This window comes from Callorhinus ursinus, unplaced genomic scaffold, assembly GCF_003265705.2.
Source record: "Callorhinus ursinus isolate GAN/ISIS: 27379988/994484 unplaced genomic scaffold, GSC_fseal_2.0 scaffold14, whole genome shotgun sequence".
In the NCBI taxonomy this organism is placed as follows: domain Eukaryota; kingdom Metazoa; phylum Chordata; class Mammalia; order Carnivora; family Otariidae; genus Callorhinus; species Callorhinus ursinus.
The window spans coordinates 25,731,365-25,754,952 of NW_027397076.1; the positions used below are offsets into that span (position 1 = coordinate 25,731,365).

At 37.3% G+C, this 23,588-nt stretch overlaps 1 protein-coding gene across 1 annotated transcript in view; it reads right to left on the reverse strand.

The window, feature by feature from the left end:
• The window catches only part of ACSS3 (acyl-CoA synthetase short chain family member 3), a 150,889-nt gene that overhangs the window by 15,789 nt on the left and 111,512 nt on the right, over positions 1-23,588 (reverse strand). The window contains exons 10-13 of the mRNA XM_025881249.2: positions 16,413-16,508; positions 13,637-13,700; positions 3,377-3,458; positions 1,107-1,229 (exon numbers count right to left, since the gene is read on the reverse strand). Of these exons, the coding sequence (XP_025737034.1) occupies positions 1,107-1,229; positions 3,377-3,458; positions 13,637-13,700; positions 16,413-16,508 (365 nt within the window). The remainder of the gene's footprint in view (positions 1-1,106; positions 1,230-3,376; positions 3,459-13,636; positions 13,701-16,412; positions 16,509-23,588) is intronic.

Genomic DNA, 23,588 nt, shown 5'->3' on the forward strand with positions numbered 1-23,588 from the left:
AAGATGAGAAGAAACTTCTACCCTCAAACACCGCTGGTGAGAATGTAAAATTGTGTAGCCACTGAGAAAACAGTTTGACAGTTTCTTAAAAACTTAAACATACACTTACTACATAACCCAGCCAACTCACTATAGGTATTTATCCTGGAAAAATAAAAACAAATTTTGCCCCAAAACCTGTACATGAATGTATATAACAGAATTATTTAAAATTGTTTCAAACTAGAAACAATCCAAATATCCTTCAGTGAATGAATGGATACAGAAACTGGTTAGTACATCCACAAGTGGAATACTACATAGCAATATAAACGGACAAATTATGATACACACAAAAACTTGGATGGATCGCAAATGTATTTTCCTAAATGAAATAACCCAGTCTCAAAATGTTACATAACTGTATGAGTCCATTTATATGACAGTCTAGAAAAGCAAAAACATAGAAACAGAAAAATCAGTAGTCACCAGGGATGGGGAGGGTCAGAATACAAAGGTCAATGTTTTGGGAGAATTCTTTGGCAGTGTTGACATTTTTCTGTATCCTGTCTGTGGTGATGGTACCAAGAATCTATACAAGTATAAAAACTCATAGTTCTGTACAACAATAAAGTGGATTTTACTCAATGTAAGTATACAAATTAAAAAACATTATAAAAGAAACCTCTTCTGGGGACTTTGTGACAATGTATTTACATTGGAAGAAAATTCTCAGGATTTAAGAGTACAATAAAATGTTTAAATCTCACACCAGTTAAAGACGATATGCAAACCAGGTTATTAAGCAAGAGAAAATCAAGAAGCTAGAGGCAACGAAGTAGCAAGGATCAAGAAGCAAAAGTATATAAGCTCTCCTATAAATAACACGTATGTGTAGGTTCTTAAAATTCCTCCCTACCACCCAGACAGAGATCAGGGAGTGAGGTGAGAAGAATAGGAGGATTTACACAAGAGGAAGTGAGGTGAGGGAGATACAAGAGTAACCTAGCCTCTACATCAAATGAAGGGTACGGTAATTTTCCAGGTACACTGACTTAACCTCAATTATTGACTTCAGCTCTGTCTCTAAAAACTACCAGGAACAGAAAATCCATATTCATCAATACCTCTTCAATAGCACCTGCAGAAATCCTGTGACCTGCAACATTTATCACATCATCAACTCGAGACATAACATATAAATAGCCTTCTTCATCCATGTAACCAGCATCCATGGTGTCATAGTATCCCTGAAAATAAGAACCGATAATGTTTAATTAGCATGTATTGCTAGGTAATGCAATCATTTAGGTTTCTTATAATATAAAATCTGATAGAAATGGATTTACTGCATGCATTTGACTTTTTTCATTACTAGGCTATGGAATTAAACTCCTTTTGATTTTGATAACTTACTAGAATCTCTTTGCTCCACTAATAGCCAGGACTAAATTTAAGCATTCTTATATATATATTCAAGTTAAATGTTTGAAAGTTGTTAAGTTTATGAACTCCTTTTTTTTTTAATGGAGAAATAACAGTTCAATATTTCCAATATACTTTGGTATTGCAAAGTAATTCTTTTATAGATTTCTTCCTTAATTATACTAATTTTTAAAAGCTTTAAAGCTCTCCATAAATAATTACAAAATAGAGAGCTAGTTTACTAACATGAATCTGGGTTAGACTCTAGCTTCCATGAAATATAATAATAGGGGTGAAATTTAATTTTTAATCAACTCAAAGTAGTAGCACATCTTCACTGGTCCAGAAATCACAACAGAAATGAAGAATCAAGAAGAATAAGTAGAAACAAATACTACTTCTAATGCTTTTCAGTTATCTTGATACTTACGTTAATAAGCATGGGCTCTAGGAACAATCCAGATGAGTCACTATTTGTGCTTCTTATTCTTTCTGAGACTCAGTGTGCTCATCTGTTAAACAGGGTAGTGGACTATACCCTGTAAGGCTTCTGTGAAGCATAAACGAGATAGTGTATCTAAAGAGGGCAGGCCCTGGCCCATTATAAGCCCTCAGTAATTGGCAGCTCTTACTGCAATTACTACTGGAGAGAAAACCTAGAGTACAGTTAAAGAGCACGGACGGTGGAACCGGCCATTATGAGTTCCATTTTCAGCTCCATCACTTCTAAACTATAGGCAAGTTACTCAACCCTTCTGTGCTGTGATCAAGCCCTTAGATGAGAAGTTTGAAGTCAGGGTAACACGGCAAGAATATATATACAGAGTCACTCCACATAGTTTAACCATAAACTGAGACTCTGAAGGAGCTTTCAGTGTTAAAGGTGATCATGTTAAAACCACAGGCACACCTTATTTGCCATTGTCAGGTGTAATTAATCATATCAGTACTCTGATGATTTAACGGTGGCCCATCGGGCGGATAGATTGGGCTGACCTGGAGTCAACTCTACTAACAAATCTTCCTGGCCACACTCTATCCATCGGGGGCCTGTTTAATCTCAGCTACTGAGGTCATTTAACTCCAAGATCTCTTTCTAAAGGAAGCTATTTTAAATCTTGTCATTTGTCTGCTTGATTAGATTACCTGTCCTTCACTCACAAATAATAAAGATAAAATGTTAAACACTGAAACTTGTTTTTGTTTTTAAATGAAGTTCTGACCTTTTTTTTTTTTCACCTACTGCATGATGAGAACCAAGAATCTCTCGGAAAGAAATAGAAGTCAAAGGACAGCAGCAATATGATGGTGGGACCTGATGTGTATTATCAGTAAAGTGCTGTTATGAACACAAAACACATCTCGGTGACGTGGAGAAACAGGTAAACGACAAGACAAAAACAGTTTTTGTCATCCAGGTGACTGGAGTTTGTGCTACAGGAACACCATGTCGAGCATGTATCTGTATTTTAAAATGGGAATTTAAAAAGCCAAGAGAACATTCAGGAACGAATGTCAAAAATAGGTAAGGGAATGGAAAAATAAAACTGTGGGCAATCCAAATGAACTTTGCTCACATAGCATAGATTAAGGGGTCCCAGTGACAGGGTACAATTCTGATCAGGTGCTCTCAGTCTGCAGAGGGATCCAATGCAGGAAAGAACAGAGATAGCCCCCCAAAAGTCTTTAATTTAATAAAAACTTTCCTGATATTGAGGGCTGCTAAAATTCAGGAAAATGTGCTAAGAGAAACAGAAATGTCTATGTCCAGAGACTGAAAAATAAATATAAAAATGACTTGTTTCGATCACTGGGGTGTCATTCTGATTTCTGAGATCTAGAACTTGGTCCAGATAAACTTTAAAAGTTGTATTGTTATCTATGATTCCAGGACTGAGTGCTCAATTTAATAGGCAAGAACTATAAAGAAGTACTTTGGAAGGTTTAAAGAAAAGTATAATAAAGTTCTTACAGGAAATTTTTCAAAGTATAAATGCTTGAATGCTTCCTGATTCTTCCAGAGTCCTGAAAAAGCCCCAGGTGGTAATGGCAACCTTATATAAAAACAGAGCAGTTAGAATTATGATCAAAGTGGTAATAAAGATAGATTGATTAGAATAATTTTCTAGTGTGATGGATAATTGCAAGTCAAATCCCACATTGAAATATAACCCCTAAATCTACTGGACAGATCATGTCTAACTGAGGCTGAAGTAGCTGACCATGACATAGCAGCGTCACTGAGGGATGACTGTAGTTTCTGGAAAGGTCACAAAAGGCATATATAGCTGGCATTCAAATAGATATTAGCAGCAATCACTGTTTCAATAAGAAGCATAACATCTGCAAAAAGGAACCACAAATGCATCACTGAATTACTTTTTAGGACAAATATCCTTCTACCATAGGCAAATATTTTTTTTTTTTTTTTGAAGTTCCAAGGTCCTAACTGCCACCTCTGCCCATCTCTGTGTGATGAAATGCTCCAAATCAACATTCCAGGAACAATCTTACCTTCCCAATCAATCTGCATCAGGGAATTCCCTCTCACTACACCCTCTTGTATTCTTCCTTTTCATGACCATCCCAATCTATGTGATTTCTCGTCTGATGAACACATGGAGATACTTGTGAATATAAAATATAAGATAGGATACACCCTTCTTTCCAACTAATTTGCTCTTCTATTTTTTGCTTTCCTCCATAGTATCAAACAGGTGTTATACACTTGGCAAGGGCTTCATCTTTATCTGTCTATCTTGATACAAGTAAATGAACAATTGTTTTCTGGACACAAGAACATTTTCAGATGTTTTACAGTTTGGAAATTCAGATGCTGTAAAACTTATGGATTTTCCAAAAACCTTCCCTCTCCAGGCTCACGTAATAAAAAATACAAAGTGAAGCAGTGACTTCACAGTACTGATTCTGAGAAAACTGAAAACAAAGTAGACATGGCTACTGCCCACATGAGGCAACATCCTGCATCCTCCACCCCAACATTAGGCCTCCGAGGCTCTGAACTGTAGTCTCATGTTCTATCAGGCAGAAAGTGCCGTTAGAGGTGGATCCGCAGCCCAGCTCCACCATCCCCAGCCTCCCGATAGGTCCTCTCCTTGCGAGGTCTTCATTTTGTACTATTTTATGATGGAGGAAAAAATGCAACATCTGCATTTCTGGACCTCATGTAATTGCATAAAATGCATATGAAAGCAATTTGTAAAGAGAACGACAGAGATTCTGCTGTTGTTACTATTGCGGTTCATCACTAAACCTGCGCGAAGGCAGTAGGCTGAGGCAGATGATCCCTTTGGGTCCTTGTAACTGACTTTGCTAGGTCAATCCTCAATCACTATGTATATAATTTCATTTCATCAGTTTGTTTTTATTGTTAATATTTTACAAACAAGTGTAAATCATTGGTAATTAAACATGGAAATAAAATATGAATATGGCAGCCACCAAAACACATTCAATTCAGCATCCTTTTCAAGATGCTGAGGATAAAGAGGTGAACAGGACACCAAGAAGGGATGGTAGATGGTAAATCAAAAGCCAATCTGGGCCAGAAGTGATAACATTAATGAGTGAAGCCAACTATATGTAAAATAAAAGACCTCGACCATAATCTCAGTGGAGATGGGTTCTGTTCACATATTAAATGAGTAATTTTCAGTTGTTTCCCTCCCCCAAATATATCCTGATATATATTCCTTTGTTTTTCATGGTGATATTTTTAAACTATACTCTTAAGAAAAACAAAAGGTAACTATGATAATCAATGGCAACTGACACCCAGGCAGCTTTGGGGACATCAGAGAGTGCTGGGGTCTGAGGCAAATTAGAATGCGGACACCACGTCTAAGGAAAGCAACTTTTTCTTAGCTCCATCTGATTGCTGGTATACAGAAATGCCCATCCAAATCCTGAAACACTTAACATTGCCCATATTAAAAACTATGCATATAGAAGGACCTACTGTTCAATAAGCTTCGCTTTCATTTTATACAAATTTTGATCCCCCCAGCAGTAGAGATGCCTAAGTATTTGCACTAATAATCCAAATGAATTAGTACTTTGGGTACTGCATGCAATCTGACTTTCCCGGTGGCCTAGTATGTACCTGATTCAGTCAGTGTGTGTACATGGGATGGAGAGTGCAGCATTTTCTGGTAAGGGTGTTACTAGAGAGAAAAGGAACATTTTAAACTTCCCAGAAGTTGGTTACATCTGCAACCTCTGTCCTTAAAAAGAAGATGCCCTGATAATTTGGCTTTTCTCTTACTTCCTGAGAGGACTATGGTACCAAAAATTAGTAACAGATAGATTATATTCTTATAATTAATTAAAGCTTAGAGAATTAAAGTATAGGTAGCCATCCTCTGGGGGGGTAATTAACGAACTTCAAGGACATGGGCTTTTTCAGCTGTTGCACAACATTTTAAACACCTACTTAAATTTTTTGAAGAACAGGGACAGTAGGGATTTTTATACAATTTCTCACTCCTGTGAGAAAGGTCTGCATAAGTTTGTATAGACCTATAGACCCTGAGAATTAAGAATAACATACCAAGGATATGATCCAGGGACAATGCACGAAATGGAAGGAAAAATTCAAGGGCAAATGCTATTCTTCTTTAAGGACCAAAGAAATAAGATCAGGGAACAAAAACAAAAGAAAATCAGATGTTTAAGAACTAGGAAAAGATAGTATCTTAGGAGCCACTCCAGTAGAATTTTAATAATGACTGAGTGTTCAACAAAGTCATAGAAGCATAGATTTTGTTTGAAAGTGATTCAATAGAGGTCAGGGAATTTAGTGATTAAGATACTTTGAGTATTCTTAGGATTGCCATTTCAGTGGTGTGGAGCAGACAATAACAGGAGTGATTAAAAAGTAAACAGGAAGTAAGTGGAGGCAGGAAGTTAGACTACACTTTTTTAAAAGTTTGTGGAAGACTGGAAGGAAAAATATGTCATTGATTTAAGGCAGAGAAGCAGGCTGATTTAAGATGGAGACTATGTGAATAGAAGTAGCCAGTGAGGGGGCAATGAAGATATGAAAGTTAGAGAAGAAAATACCAGAGGAATTATGTTTTATTCACTCATTCATGTATGCATGCATGCGTGCATTAACTCATGTATTTATTTTCTTCATTCAGTCAATATTTGTTGGATGCTTGGTATTCCTCAGTCACTGTGTTAGACATTAACGATATAAAGATTTAAATTCCGGTCTCAGACACATGAAGATCCTGGCATAATGGTACTATAAGAAACTTAGTATTTTTATAATATAGATAAGGAGAAAGACTGTCATGAATGATGTCTATTCCATTAAGTTAATGAAATAACATAAAGATGTTTGTCAGACAAGTTTTATAGCAGGTCCTTAGACTCTGTACCAGCAGGAGCTCTTGGAAGAGAGTTTTATCCCTCAAACTAAGCCCACACCTAAAAGCCAAGGTGCGGATCTGCTGGAAATGGCATCTGTGCCTCCTGATCATTTTTGAGATGTCCCAGAAAACTACTTCAATATCCCCAAATCTAATTGAGAAACAGGCTGGAGAGCAAGATAGGAGATTGCAATTAGTACTTAGTAGGATAAAATGAGGGAATGCTATCTGTTCTTCACTAATAAAGTCTGATACATTTTAAAAATTCAGATGTTGCAATTTCAATATTAGAAAAGGAGTCTAAAAAAGGAACCTTGAAAGATGCCATATAATGGTCCTAAAGAAAAGCAGGAAGAGAGGCTTCCAGAATTGGGAGTGTGAAATAAAACAGGAGCAGCAATAAGCTCCAGAGAGAAGTTAGGTGTATATGAGTTAGAGCAGATTTTTTTTTTTTTTTTACAAAATTCCAAATTAACATTTTTCTTGTTGAATATCCTAACGATTATCCTATTCCTTCTGGAAAAATGGATGCCCTGGGGATAATATCTGTCCTACCGTCTACCTCACAGAGATGTTACAGAAAACGAAAACTATTTTCTATAGTTACAATAACATGAAGATACATTAGACTGGCAGGAGGAGGGGAAGACTTGAAAATACTGAGACATAGGCTGGTTAGTGTCTGTACTCCTCCTTCAAATCCAAGATAAAATGTTACCATTCTGTGATACCTTTCCCAACTCTTTCAGGCAGAGTGAAAGGCAAGTTTTGTTGCAACCTGTCCAACTGTGAATCAAGAGTTACCCTCAAAGAATGTCTTTCCTCAGAGACCAATCTTAAGGGGAAAGAGAAGTAACAGAAGTGATCCCCTGCACGGGCGCTGATGGGGAAGCATGGGGGTGCTGAGAAATCCTTAAACAGATAAGAAAAGAAGGGAATGCTCATCACTGTAGAAGATGACATTCCGGATCACTCTGGAATGTAAAACTCTTATATGTCTCCATTCCCAGATACAGGATGGTCTGTATTTACTGTTCCATTAGGAATCCCCATGGTAACAAAAGTACATTGAAGATATAACTCCTGTTCCCTAGAGAACTGTGGGATTAGATCCCAACTTTGCCCTCCCAGCATTTCCTATGGAGTCTGCAGGCTTTACTTGACATTTTTCATATGAGGCTACTTTTTATCTCCCCACAGAGACTGATTAGGCCATAATTTCTTTCTCTCTGGACAGACAAAAGACTAGGTTATAAATGTGAGCTCTAGCTGTGTCACTACGAAAGATGTTTAGACACCCATGTCTAAAATGAGGATAATATCTGTCCCACTGTCTACCTCCCGGTGATGTCGTAAGGCTAGTAAAAGATCATACTAAAATCTGCATATGATAGTTAGAAAGGAACATGATTACAATTATGTGTCACCCTTAGTTTTACTCAGAGGAGATGCTGAAGAAAAGAAAGCTGTCCTGACCCTTTCCCAAGACAGCAGCAAAGCGACCAAATCACTCCTGCGAAGCTATAAAGATGTGAACAAACACCGTTAGGGGACAGGAGTTCAATTTCTGGAGGCTGAGAAATTGGCAGGCACCAGAGTAGAAGCCACCTGGACGCTGCCACTGCCTGCAGGGCACCCCCACCCCCCCCCTGCCCCACCCCCCACCCCCCCCCCCCCCCCCCCCCCCCCCCCCCTCCCCCCCCCCCCCCCCCCCCCGCACACATCAAGAGTCAGACAAGCCCCACTTCCAGTAGCAACAACTGGATCTGGTCCAAGAAAAATGCAGGCCCATAAAAGAGGACTTTTTTTAAAAAACTGAATACAGTGGAAAGATTTATTAGTCAGTACAAGTTGGTTTTGATCAGCTATTGCCTACTTGTTACAGTAGCCAGAGACCTATGGCTTTAATAACAGTGAGCAGTGTGGTACTGAGGAAGGCAATTGCAGTTAAAATGTTCTTTCATGCCCTGCTCTGTGTTGCTTGGAAATTACTGGCTGTTTTACTTCTGCACTTTAGAGCTCTGAATGCAATTGCAGGACACCTCCCACAATTCATGAACATTCTGTATTCATAGCAATTCAGACACTATAACTTTCCCACTAAATTAACTGCCTGGAGTAGGTTTCAAAATCAAAGGAATTTGCTAACATCCACAAAGACGCATAGTTTCTCTTCTACTAGAAAGGCAAATCCTATGAATGCAGAGAATCTACAAAGCTGTAGGATTCATGTTTATTACATCCCAGGGTCTATGGTAGTTTAGGAATCACTTAAATGTCTCCCTTCCAGTAAAGGGATCCCCAGGAGAGCAAAACAGTGATTTCTAAAAAACATTAACAAAAAGAAGTGGAAAAAATGAAGCAGAGCTAGAGTTTTCTGTTCAACATTTCCACATACCACTATTTCTCATTTTAGGTGAATCATCTTAATATGATAAAATGAATCATTACATTTAATATCTCGAAAAGGGTGGAAATATGATTATAGCTTCAGATTTTAAAGAAACTCAGAGAAAGATGGTTTCCAATGTTATTATTTATCCTATTCATAACAGATTTTATAGTGAAAGAAGCAGCTATAGCAGTACTTATAAAAGCAAACAAATTTGGGATTAAAACAATGAGTCATTTTTTTATTGACTTACGTTAATATACTTTAAGCCCCATACATTCCAAATATTCCATGCAGACTTTCCCCATATTCTTGTAATTATACTCCAAGTAGGATTAGTGAGCAAAAATAACATTAGGGAATACTGCTCTTTCAAACTGCTCCTACTTAGTTACCAGACAAGATAATAAAGAAAAGTGTGGGTATGAATAATCGAGAGTGGACATCTATCTCTGGCCAGGGGTCAATCCCAGGGGTGGCTTTTGATGCCATCTCAGTTTCAAGTCCCCCGTGGGCCCTAATTATTCTTATTACCAGTGGCCTTACCCCCTATATGTGCACAAATAATAAAACATAGCAATACGCCATAGAAACTAGAATTTTTCTGGAAGAAAAGTTATAATTTTGCTTTTAAAATCATTTGGCAAGAAGCCACACATTTAGTTTACTATTGGCTCTTATTTCTCAGCAGTCACTGTATATATTCAGAAACTGTGCAGAATGAGAAAATAAGACCTAAACGTTGTTTGCAAATGAACTGAAAAATTTATGAAGATTCAATTGACTGGGTGCCTCGGTGGCTCAGTCGTTAAGCGTCTGCCTTCGGCTCGGGTCATGGTCCCAGAGTCCTGGGATTGAGCCCCGCATCGGGCTCCCTGCTCAGCAGGAAGCCTGCTTCTCCCTCTCCCACTCCCCCTGCTTGTGTTCCCTCTCTTGCTGTGTCTCCCTCTGTCAAATAAATAAATAAAATCTTTAAAAAAAAAAGACTAAATTGACCATGAAGTTGTTACGATGTTAAATTTCAAAGATATTTAATTAAATATGTATTAACTTTTGTTGTAAGTTTTTTCAAATTTGAATTTTAAGAATTTTTCAAATTTCTTAAAATTTAGAGTCTCAGAGGATGTGAGGGCGATCTGGCTGCAACATCTGTCACCCCATTGATCGCCAGGGTTGATTCAGCTGATCTGGCTGGCTAGGCGGGTGTCCCCTTCCTCCCTCACCACTCCATGTGCGTCCCTCCCGAAGCTGCGCACTCGGTCGAAGAGGGCGACCTTCCCCGATAGAGGAGAGGACCGTTCTTTGGTCAAGGGTATACGAGTAGCTGCGCTCCCCTGCTAGAACCTCCAAACAAGCTCTCAAAATTTAGAGTCTCAGATATTTTGTATATCTGATATAATCCCTTTTACAGTCCACTGAGGTTTTTGGGGGGCCCATGTGGCCAATCTCTAGAAAGAAGCCTGCTTTCAGATCACAGACCTTCTTTAGAATGTAGTCTTCAGGGAAAAAATTATTATCTCTCAAATTACATACTATTTTTTTTAAAACCAGAATAATCTTTATTAACTCAAAAAGCTGTGCTTTTTTCTTCCCCTTAATTCAATTAAACATGTATTTATTATGAGATCTTAAAAAGCATTCATTGACCATCTCACATTCTGGATGAATAATGTATCCCCTCAAGGTACAAAGAACAGCTATGGGTCTTATCGATAGATGTTAAATGTGAAAACATCCTTCGCATGCTACCACTGAGATGCACAAATAATTTTGAGGTTAATGGGTTAGGGTGGAAAGGCCACTGGAGAAGTGGGTTTCAAAAGGAAATCCTTGCTCTCCCAGATAAAAACGAGTTCCTAAAATAAGCCTTCAAGAACTATTTTTTTTTTTTTAAAGAAGAGATCTTAGTGGGAACTTTTTTTTCCTGTTTTTTCTACTTTACCTTTTGAATACAATAATATATATAACATTTCAAACATCTAGTTTCACTATTAACTTAAGGAAAGAATCAGACTCCACTGCATGTCATAACATATTATATCTTCAAATAATTCACATAGAAATTTCAGAATCTCAGATCAGTACAATAAAATTCCCTGTTCAGGAATGCAGAGGGAAGAAAATAATTCTGAATTGGTGACAATTTAAACAACAGAATGCTTTAAGGCAATAGTTATGTTACTCTTAAGTACTAGAAGTCACATCAATGGCTTCAAGAAAAAATATAGTTTATGTGGGCTGTTGCTATATTTTATTATTTTTGAATGGAAGTAGGGCAAAGCCACCAATAATTAGAATGACAGAACACATGAAGGGTATAAAACTGCTAGATCAAACACTACCCCTAGGATCATACATGAGTTGCTTTATGAAATAGATAGACTCACTTATAGTTAAGAGGTTATATAAAAATGTATGCTGCTAGAGTGCTTTTAAAGGCTCTCAAAACCCATGTGCTTCCCTAAGTAAGCTAAACAACCACCAACAATCTTGTTCAGATTACTTATTTCTTAGAACGCCATCCCCCCATCCCTACCATCTTCCACCAAGAGGTCAGATTTCAACCAGCTCTATGTTAACATGCATTCTGGCTCAGAATAATATGCATATAAATGGTATATTCAGTATTTAATTTTCCCATCTTGCCAACAAGATGTCTTAAAATTTAAACTTGAAAAAGCAACATAGTGCTTATATGTTTAGGGATAAATGAGAATCTGAGAATTGTATCATAAAGTGTATCTGCTCTGTTAGCTTTTTGTAAGGTTAAAGTATTTTGACCTGAAGAAATACATTCTTTTTTAAGTTACTGTTTTTCATTTAATTTTCACAGAATTTTAAATGTTTTATTAACCTGAGATAATTTTTTCTAGCTCCATCCCTGTTGTTGTAAGTGCCAAGATCTCGTACTTTTTTATTGGAGTATAGTCCATTGTATAAATATACCATATTTTCTTTATTTTTTCCTCAGATCTAGGGTTCAGGTTTGGGTTCGGGTTAGGTTTAGGGACTGGTGAGGGTATGTGTCTGGTATCCTGCAGTTCAGACATCTAACCTGAGACAATTTTGTACCTCAGGTTAGGTCTCTGACCTGAGACAGGATGCCAAGTCATAAGAATTCTTTTCTTTTATTATTTCATTTTATTTTATTTTTTAAGGACGCTCCACACCCAGCTTGGAGCCCAGTGAGGGGCTTGAACTCACAAGCCTGAGATCAAGATCTGAGCTGAGACCAAGAGTCAGATGCTCAACCGACTGAGCCACCCAGGAGCCCCAAGAATTCTTTTATTTTAAAATTTTTTTTCCAAGTATTTTTTTAAATAAATAGGAAAACAAAGCTTTTTTCAGACCTGACATACAATGTTCTTTATTTATAGCAGCTCCTTCTGCCAAATTCTACTATGAAACCATATCAGTAAAGATGCCAAACTCATGCTAATCAGAGTCACTAAAGTAACCTGTATCAATTACTAAAATGTCACATCCTGTTTTCCTCCCAACTTAATCAACTTCCATTTCAGCTTCCACTGGCATAACAATTTTAAAGTATGGATATAATCAAAGCAAATTTTAATATTTCCCTTCAAATTTTGACACTTTTGCTTACAAATGAACAAGGTTGAAAAATGTTAGCAAGGAATTGTACTTGCTGAGTCAGGGATTTTATATTACGCTACTATTTGACCTAGTAATTACACTTTCAGAAATTATGCAATACTATAGTGATTATCAGAAAAGAAGAAAAGACAACACAAAGAAAGATGTTCAATACAGCATTATTTATAATCGTAAATATTCGAAAAAGACTAAGAGTTCTAGAATGGGATAAACATTTTTAGAGGCAGAGTTAAAGTGAACAATGCTCATGAGACAAATTTAAGGAAAAACAGCAATACAGAATAAGCTGAATTGTTTCAAAAATCTAAAATGCTTACCAAAAGGAAAAAGTCATATATACTATAAAATTAATGTTGTATTGCTAAAGGGTGGGAGTATAGAATCTTTACATACTTCCTTGTATTTTCGGCATTTAAGTTAAATTGATCACCTACACATTACTTGTATCATCAAAAAATTATTTAAAATGGAAGATTTATCTTTTAAAAAATCATATCTAAATTTGTTCTACTTTAGGGGGCTTCCATGTTTATTTATTTTTAAAATTTAAATTCAATTAGCCAACATATAGTACATCATTAGTTTTTGATGTAGTGTTGAATGATTCATTAGTTGCATAACACCCAGTGCTCATCAGATCATGTGCGCTCCTTAATGGGGCCTCCATGTTTAATGACAAGAGTTGGCACTGTGTATTCTCAAACAATGCATGAGCTTATTTTGCAACCCCTTCCCTAGGACTATCATTGCAACCACTCCATTTTTTTCTTAATATTATATACCAATTCTTGGTCTCTTAAATAGTAGCATTGCAAATCTTTCTTACTTTACCACAATATTTCCTAAACATCGAGCCTTCAGTTTTTGCATGTTGTCATCCAAAATCATAACTGCAAAGTAAAATATAAACAAACAAATAATATAAATCTGAATAAAAATGCATACCCTTAAAGCTTAAACTTTTCCATGTTTCCTATATCCAACCCCCAAAATTGTAGCTTCACAGGCATCTTTTAATTTCTATGAGACCGTGAACATATAACTATGCTAACATGTCTCACAAAAAATTAAAAGAGCACATGCTTTGATTCTTAACAAGATCATGAATTTTCCCTCAGAACCTCCCTTAAGTAAAGACATTGCATTTCAAACATGCTGTTAATTTCATAATCCATGTTTATATCCACTTCAACATGGCCTATTCTACCACAAACATTAAAAATATATGCAGCTTTTCAAAAATTAAAGGAAACACATCAAGTTCTAAAATACACCAAAAAATATTTCAAGCAATAAAAATAAGGTATTTAAGCCTGGGAAACCCCTTCTTCTGATTTAAAGCTTAATATCCACTTCTGAGCCTTCAAGATCCATTTAATTCCCAAATATTATCCCAGTACTTTCTGTTAAAATACACTGTTAAAATCCTGAAGATTTTAGGAGGTCAAAGCTTGAATCCACATTCAGTAACCCCTAGTGCAAGCTGGAAATGAGGATATATCATCATGTTTTAAGCTCTAATTGATCCTTTATGTGGCTTCATCCATCCAGGTTGTTCTACTGAGCGAGGCTATGAGAAAAGAAGGACACTGTCCCCAGAAAAAAGTTAATCGTTCCTTTCTTTGTGTTCCCAGAACACTTTGTTTTAAAGTTCTATTCTGACAATTAGTAGTGGTATAAATATTCCTCTCACAAGACTAGAAGGTCATTAAGGTTGGAGGTCATGCCTCACTAATGCTTGCGTCCCCAAATCTCAGTACAGTAGCCAATTTACTCTGCTCCCCTGTACAAGTATTACACCCTCAATTTCTCTAGATAAAAAATGGGAGTGATTCTTTTCTCAGTGTTGTTACAAGAATTACCTGAAGAAAAAGGTGACAAGCTTGTGTAAGGTACTCAATGAATGTGAAACTGTTACATCGCATTGAATATTTTTCACACACAAAAAATGGTTTTCTTTCCTTTCCCAAGTGGATACTGCTTTTTTATTATACTACTGAATACTACATTATGCTTCTGAATCTCTGACTAACCACAAAACATAAAAATCATGAGTCATAAAGTCACTACTTCCTTGGTTATAGATACTTTAGTTCTAACGTTTAACCTACACTGTCTGTCAGCCAAGGAGAAATTTCTGTACTGAAATTTCATGAGGCATCAAAGCTTAACTCTTTCTTATAGCTCAGTATAAAAATACCGAAAGGGAAATGTATTTAACATCTCCCACAAACATCAGCCCCTAAAAATGGCTCAACACAAAGTAATTTTTCCAATAAAAGGAGCAAGGATGACAGAACCGTTCAAAGTGAAGATTTCACTAAAGCTGGGTTCACCTTCCCATGCTTGGAAAAGTCACTGACTTCACAGAATATCTATTTCTGCCCTAAAAAAAAAAAAAAAAAAATCTAAAGTTTCTTTTTACAAATACATCTGAGAGGCTAAGTCAAATGATCCACATTTCCTTAACTAATCACTGTCCTAGAAAGAAAAGACAGTATTTTTATGTCAGAGAGGCAGAGGATATATATTTTATATATTCTCTATATTTTAGAATTTACATGCAAATAGAAACTATATGTTGGAACCGTTTTCTGTCTCCCAAAGATGGGTTTTCCTCATAAGTCTATTAAGCTAAATTGTGTGACCTTATGCATATAAAATAACTTCTGTTCTTCATATTCCCTGAAATAGCAGCACACGACTAGCTAAGACTTAGTTCAGTCTGGTTACTGGCAAGTGCTTGTGTTAATGCTTCAGTGTGTTACATCATGACCCTATGAAGCATGGGGAATTATTATTCCCATTTAGAAAGAAGGAAATCGAATTTCTGAAAAGTTAGGTGACTTGTATAAGTTATGCAACTAGCAAGTGGAGCCCATGGGATATTACTGAACTGTTATAGCCACTACCAGCAATCTATAGCAAAAACTTAAAATATATTATATCCCATTGTCACATACCACCAGCATGGATGAAGTGATTTCTCTATTTAGAATCTTTACTTTTTATTTTTTTTGAATCTTTACCTTTTATACTTATCTTTGGCCAACAAGGTTCAGAAGCCTTATCATCACTCCTAAATTAAACGGTAGCATATATATAATGGGAAACACTGCAACTTTTGTAGCAAAAACACACAAAGAAACAAACAAAATAAAACGTTGTCTATAGGAGCAATCAGCCGTATTACCTCAAGAAAGTGATTCAGTCTCTCCGGGCACCAGTTAACTCATCTTTAGAATGGTAATGATACCTCTGAATTAAATACAATTCATCATTAAATGAAATGATGTATGCAAAGTACTCTGCACCTAGCAAGGATTCCATACATATTAATTTCACAGCCATATCCTTAATGTACCTTATAAATACTATTTTCTTGGTTATGACAGCCATTTAGAACATGTCCTTGGAAGTCAACAATCTTATTTTTGATCCAATTGACTAATAACAAAATTAAGGCATTTATTTATAGTACAAAGTATTCATTCAATCAAATACTTTTAAGCACCTACTGTGCAGTTTGATTCGCATTAGACATGGAAAAATACCAAATTTATTAACCTTGCATATTCCAAATAATCAGGGTCATTTCTCACCATTGTATCCTGGAACACTTTTTCCTGCTTGTCCTGGAGGAGGTGTTTTAGAATTACCTAATCCAATGCATGATGCCGTAATTGGGGATCCAGTCTCTGGAGAAATAAATATTATTTATCATTTAATATTTAAACTCGAGATCATGATGTTTCTTCGATGTATGCCCTGCCCCCTACCCCCAAGTTTGTCATAGACTTTAACTGCACGAGGAAGAGATGAGGAGTGGAAATGTATTCTTTAAAAATGAAAAAAAGATCCAGTAATCGATACCAGATCCAACAGTTTTAAAACCTAAGGACACAAATTGAGAATAATGTATAGAGTAACACTTCTAAAGAAAAGAGAGATCTCTCTAATGTTCTTGGTTATGAATCAACAGGCATGAAAAATACAGAATTATGTGGCTGTGAGAATTTTGCAACACATGATAAAAACTCAAAGATCTTTAGAAAAGTGCTCTCTCTTAATTCACCTAAAGATTTTTATCATGGTAAATAATAGCTACGTGCAAGATATTTGTTATTTATGGCTTAATTTCTGGAATAAATAACCCAAGGATTTGGGGGAATATATGAACAATATCAACTCTAATTTTGAAAGAACTACAGCTACCTAGAGAGCTTGCATCTACAGCTGAACTTAACAATGCTCTATCAAATTGCTCTCAGTCTGTTGTCCCTGGGCTCCTAGAAGGCAGGAAGACAGGGCAAGCAGGCAGGCAGGAAGGGAAGAAGGAAGGAAAGAAGGACATTTATGCTATGCTGATTATTTCATCAAGACCAGAGACTTTGCCACAATTAACTTGCACGGATGAACAAACATGATAAAATCATTTTCTCTGTCTCAAATTGTTAATAGTCAGAACAATGGCAGCTATTATATGATAGCCATACATTCTGAAAGTGATTATTTTTATGGACAAATGCATTTGTTATTATGGGTGAACACAAGTTTGGGGTTAGCATAATCTTTTAAATATGAGATTTGCATGTGCGGAGGAGCACAGTAAGAGGTACTGACTGAAAAGTTTTGGAACTAGTGGCTTAATATTATACACACAAACATACAGTATGTATACCCAAGGGATTAACTGCCAAACCAACTGAATCCAAAGTAATCCAAAAAATTAAAAAACATCTATCTTCCTAAGGACTCAGAATGTATTCTTTCCACTATGGCTTCTACCATAACTTATCATACATTTATATCACTTTAGGATGGTGGGAAGAATTTATTACTCTTCTTTACTTTCCAGAGTAGTTCAGTTTATTATTCACATTTTATGGATGGTGGTTCAGCTGGCATCAATAACAGAAGATGGACTCTGGAACATGAAAATACAGTTCCTAAGTCACAGTCCAGTGCTTAAGATGCTAAGCGATATGGTCACCACTGAGGAGAAGCAGCAAGTCACCAGAGCAGACATTTCTGATGTTAACAAAGAACTTTCAAATGGCTTCATACCATGACAAATGTTTCAAATGTGTTCATACCATGACAAAAAATGGACAGGTATTATACAAAATGGCATTCCGTCAGTCACGCAATCTCCCTGTCTTCTCTCCCTACAGCACAAGCAAAGCAGGGAAGGAAACCCCCATATCCGGAAAGGTTAGCAACATTTTCCCCTTTGCCTTTTTAAAAATGTCTCAGTAATGACTCAGCTGTCCTCCAAACTGACAGAGACAAGAGCGGTGTGGTACCGGGAAGCAACCCCCTGTCGAGTTTCAGTGAGGAGCTTAAAGGAAGGTGTGCTGACAGAGCAAGGTGACTACAGCCACAGAAGCTACTAGGACACAGGACACAGGGAGATGTCCCCCTTATGATGCTTCTGTTCCCCCTCACGCCCTGGGCGGGGGAAGCAACTGCTAAAGCACATCTTCTGTGTTCAAAGTGTGTCTTATCAGGTTTAGTTTATCACCAGTGGCACTCCAATCATTTCAAGTTCAAACTCTCTACATTTCTTAACACCATGAAGCCTCTCAGCAACGTGTCAACAGATGGCTCTAGAACCTACAAACGAACCTTCCGGAAGATGGCTTCAGGACCTGCTGTCTGAAAGAGAGACAAACACAAAACCACCACAACGAAACTCTAACTGCACTCTGCTGCATCTCATGTCCCTGTGGATTCTTAGGAAAAATGCGGGCACTCTGTTCTTCCTCTAACACTGGGAGAAAGGAGGTATGGGAAGAGGAAGCGAGAACAAAACCTCGTCTTACGCAAAGACACAGGAATGAGTTAGTGACATGGTCAGCTTCTACTGCCTGCATCTTTGTATAGTGATTACATAGTTACCATCTTTGCACCCTCAGCTGTTTTGTTATAATTAATGATTGTAAGACATATGAAGAGCACGTTCTTCTACATGATTACTTTGACTGAATTTTAATGGCAATAAAAAGGATTATCCAGTAGTAGACAAGTAGACAATATAAGTCATTCGGGTATCTCGCTGACTTTATATTCATTTGGGGGTTTGGAAAAAGAACTGTTGGTAGTGACATGTAAAAGATACATTCAGGCGAAATGACAGTTCCTCGGCTCCACACAGGGAGCCATAGTTAGGACCAAAGTGGGATGAGAACTTTGGTTTTCTCTCTTTATATCTCTGAACATCCTGAGACCCAAAGAATGTACTGATCCACCTGCACGGCAAGTGCATGCCTGTGTGCTCACACATCCATGTGCTCACACATTCACGCACACAGATCACAACCACCCCGGCTCTCAGGCTGGTCCATGTGCAGAATAGGCTTCTGGCTGGGACAAGCCCTTGGGCATACTGCCGGCCTTAACCAAACTTCTAAGGATTCCCAAAGCCCCACTGCAAATATGTTCTAAAATCATCTGCTTCACACTGTCCAGGCTATAATTAACCGGCTAGCAGTTATCTAGGGAGATGGGAAATCCGGATGTCACCCTGTGACCGGGAAATAGGTGCAAACTAGAACATTCTCTCTGAAGAACAGAATTGGATGGTTCATTTGGAGAAATCTTTCCAAAGATACCTAATCTTAGAAAGAGACACCCAGGAAGAATATGGCAGGGAACTGAATGAAGCTTGTGAAGAATGCGTTATTTTGGTACATTTATATTCATACTGCATTAACGGCGAATGCAGACACTTCACTTTACTGTCTCTCTACCTCATTGCATTAGTGAACTGTTATGTAAAGGAATTTTCCTTAAAACTGCTAACTCTAAAGGAAGAAAAGGAATGAAAATGAATATACTTTTTTTTTCAAATATGAATTATGCTGTGTACTATGCTAAGTGCTTTTTGTTTATATTATGCGTTTAATCCAACTACATAGGGAGACAGGGAGAAAAGGGAATATTCTTCTCACAAATGAAAACTACTAAGGACTAACCTAGAAAATTTAAACCATTTGCACCGGTTTGCATAGTTCTTACAGACAAGGAGAAGAATGAAATAGACAAGTGTACCACTTGTGAGGTTCTTAGGAAGAATACAGAGGGCTGAAGAGAAATCACCCAGACTGTGTCTCAGAGGAAGAAAAATCCTAGCAATAGAGAGTGACCCGGTCTCTCATATTCGCAAATGGAGGTACTGGTGGGACATATCCCTTATTAGCAAATATTTACTGAGCAGCTATTACATGATAGGTGCTCTCATTAGAACTGGGGATAGAATAGTAAACAAAAGTGACCACAATTCCTACGGTCAAGGAGCTCACATTCTAGTTGGAAAGACAAACAATAAAAAACATAAATAAACCATATGGCATGTTAAAGAGTGATGAGCACTAAGAAAATTTTTAAAAACATAGACAGGGAATGAGATGTGATGGGGAAGAATTGCAATTTTTGACTGGGGGGCCAGAAAGGCCTCCCTGAGAAGGCAACATCTGAGTAAAGACCTGAAACGAGTGAGGACCTATGTCACATGACATCTAAGGACAAAGAATCCACGAGAAAGGAACCACAACTGCAATGGTCCTGAGGTAAGCTTATTCCTGGAGTGTTTCAGGAATAGTTAGGCAGCTGGTGTTACTGAAGCAGAATAAATGAGGAAAGTATTAACAGGAAATAAGCTCAGATAGGTAGTGAGGAAACAGATCATTTAAAACTACTTTGAAGTCCTTGTAAGACCTTAAGCTTTCAGTCTGAGTGATCCTGCAAGCTAATGAGGGCTTTTGAACAAAAGGTTAATGAAGCACAACAATGCACATAAAATTTATGTAAATATTTGTACAACATCCATTGTCTGCAATCAGGTTTATTTTAGTTGGGGTTTTGAGAGAGATGTGTATGAGAAAATTCATGGACAGACAGAGGCTGTATTAGAATAGTTGTTTCATATTGAGATTTCTGTGGCTTCCTGAACATGAAGAACATGAGAATTTATTCTCAGATGAGAATTCACTAGACTAGCAGAAAGACTAGGGTGCAAGGGAGACAGATTGCCCACAAAAGCCAAAGACAATCATTTTTGTTACATAAGTGTTAGTGTGTGTATAGATCAACACAACATTTCTCAAAGGCAATGTGGCAATTATAAAAATCCTTAAAAAGGTACATACTCTTTAACCCAGTTAAGGGATATATATATATAAAGGAATATTTGTAGGAGTTCACAAACATTAAGCAGCAAGGATATTTATCACAGTATTGTTTATATTAATGTTTAGAAGACTGTCCAAAAATAGAGAATATTCCATATTAAGAATTATGCATAGCTATTCAAACAACATAGAAAAATGTCTGATAGGAAATAATTCTCACAAAATATTGTTTAGAAAATCTGTAAAACAGAATGCATAATATGATTCTTTTTTGTAAATACTATGCGTTGAACAAAAATATGTATCCTGGCAAGATACACATGAAAATATAGGCAGAAGTTATTTATGAATGGCGAGCAAAGGGGAAATTATGTTGAAAAAGTCAGAAGGCTACATCCACAACTTTGAAATTTACCCACGGTGGAGATTAAGGATGACTGCAATTTATTTGAGCCTCATCCTCCTGAAAGGTGGGACCTATGTCCTCTCTATTGGAATCTGGGCCACTTTTTGATGACACTGAGAGAAAAGAGTGGAAGTGATTCTTTGTTTCCAGGCACAGGCCTGAAGAGTTTTAGATCACTATCTCTGGAACCTCTGAGCCACCATGTAAAATGGCCCATTATTCTGAATCTTCCACACTAAAAATGCCACTTGCAGGCATTCACATCAACAGTCCTGACTGACTCCAACCTTCCAGCCATTCCAAGCATGAGAGTGAAGTTATCTTGACCCACCAGATCAGTCCATTCACCACTATTTATTGTCTGAGTTGTCTCAATCAACAGTCCATGGAAACAAACAAACAAACAAACTAGTACATGGAGCATAAAACCCCTGCTGATCATTGCCCATAACACACACCCATGAAACCATGATACATGGATGTTGTTTTAAGCTGCTAGGTTTGGGGGGTTTTTTTGTTTGTTTGTTTGTTTTTGCACAGCAATAAACACTTGGAACACTCGCCACTAAAAATATTATAAAATCTTTCAAAAAAGAACTAGTGTAATTCTCAAAAAAAAATGTGCATATAATTATCTGAAAACTCTCTCCTAACCAGTTGTTGAAATTAGGTTCTTCCTAGGTGCTTGAGAATCATTTGAATGAGCAGGACCAAACACAGTCTAGTCTCTGACATTTTGTGCTTGAGAAATGTTTGCTGACTAGTAAATACATACTTCTTACAGGGGTTTAGGCTCCAGTTCCCATTACTGAGGTCAGGGTTCTTAAAAAATAAATAGCTAATCACAGAATAATGCAATCCTAAAATGAATCAGGGAGTGGGAGAATAGAGGATTCAGAAGAGAAAAAGCTGTATCTTACCATTATAATTCTGTTCCAACATTTTCTTATCCCAAGAATGATATTCAAAGGTCAGTCCTTCAATACATATTTATGGAATTCTCTGAAAGGCATTTCTTTTAATGAGAAGGCAGTGTTAAGGGTGGAAAGACATGCCAAACAGAAATAGCAGCATGTTCAAAGGTTGAGAAGATAGACCATCAAGGGACTGACAGCAAGTTATTCAGCATAGCAAAGCTCAGGGCAATTGGGTGACTAAGAGAGAACAGAACAAGAGACAAAGTGAGAGAGATGAGCAGAGGCAGATCATGAAGTGTCTTCTGTGCCATGGTAAGAAATGTGGATATCATTCCGGGAACAAGGAGAGACACGGGGTTTTAGCAGAAGTGATTTGCTCAGAATTGCATGGTAGAAAAATCCCTTCAGTTGCAAACTGGAGCACTAAGCTGAGGATCCCATCCAGAGCAAGAAGTCAGTTAGATGCTGGTGGTCTGATGAAGGTGAGTGAGCAGAAGTGGAAGATAAGACCAAATCTGAGTTATGCTCAGAGTCAGAGGGTCTTGGTGATTGTCTGGGTATGGAGAAAGAGCAAGAGGGAGAGGTCCAGGACCACCCCAGGATTTTGGCTCAGACATGAAAGGCAACGTGGAAAGAAGAGTAGATGTGAGTGTGGGTTAAGAAGAACACAGTGGCAGGTTCACAGAGCCCAACTCTGTTGATAAGAGCTCCTGTCGCATCTGAAAATCTGCTATTCTGCACACTGTGGTTCTAGAAACACTACATTTAAGCAATATAGATTTAGAAGTTGGTGGCCCATGCAGAGAGCTGAAGTCCTGGAAATCAATCAATTCAGCAGCCTGGTACCGCTGAGTCATATTAATCACAGCATCATGATGGGCATAAAAGCAATTTGTAGAGAAACCATTCTCTCCACCTCTGAATCTATACAGTGCGCTATAAATAACTTGAATGGTGGTAGCAGAAAGAAAACAGAACAGTGAGATGTACACTGGTGAAAGAAAATCAATTCAATCTTTGTGTTCATGAGATGGTACGATTACTGTTTAAAATACTTAATTCAAAGCCGCCTAACTTTTTGTGCTGGAAGCAGACCATTAATTTGAGCTGTGGTCTTATCCTTCCTCCTTACGAGCTCCTTCCTGCCTCTAGTGGTGGGAAAACTCATAAATAACCTGCAGTTGAGTTAGATAAGAAATGTTGAATTAATGAAGGCATAAGATAGGACATAAAATAGGAGGACTCTGGACAACACAGAGCAAGGAGAGTTCCAATTCTAATCTTAACTAGCTGGCTGACTCTAAGAAATTAAACTATGATTAC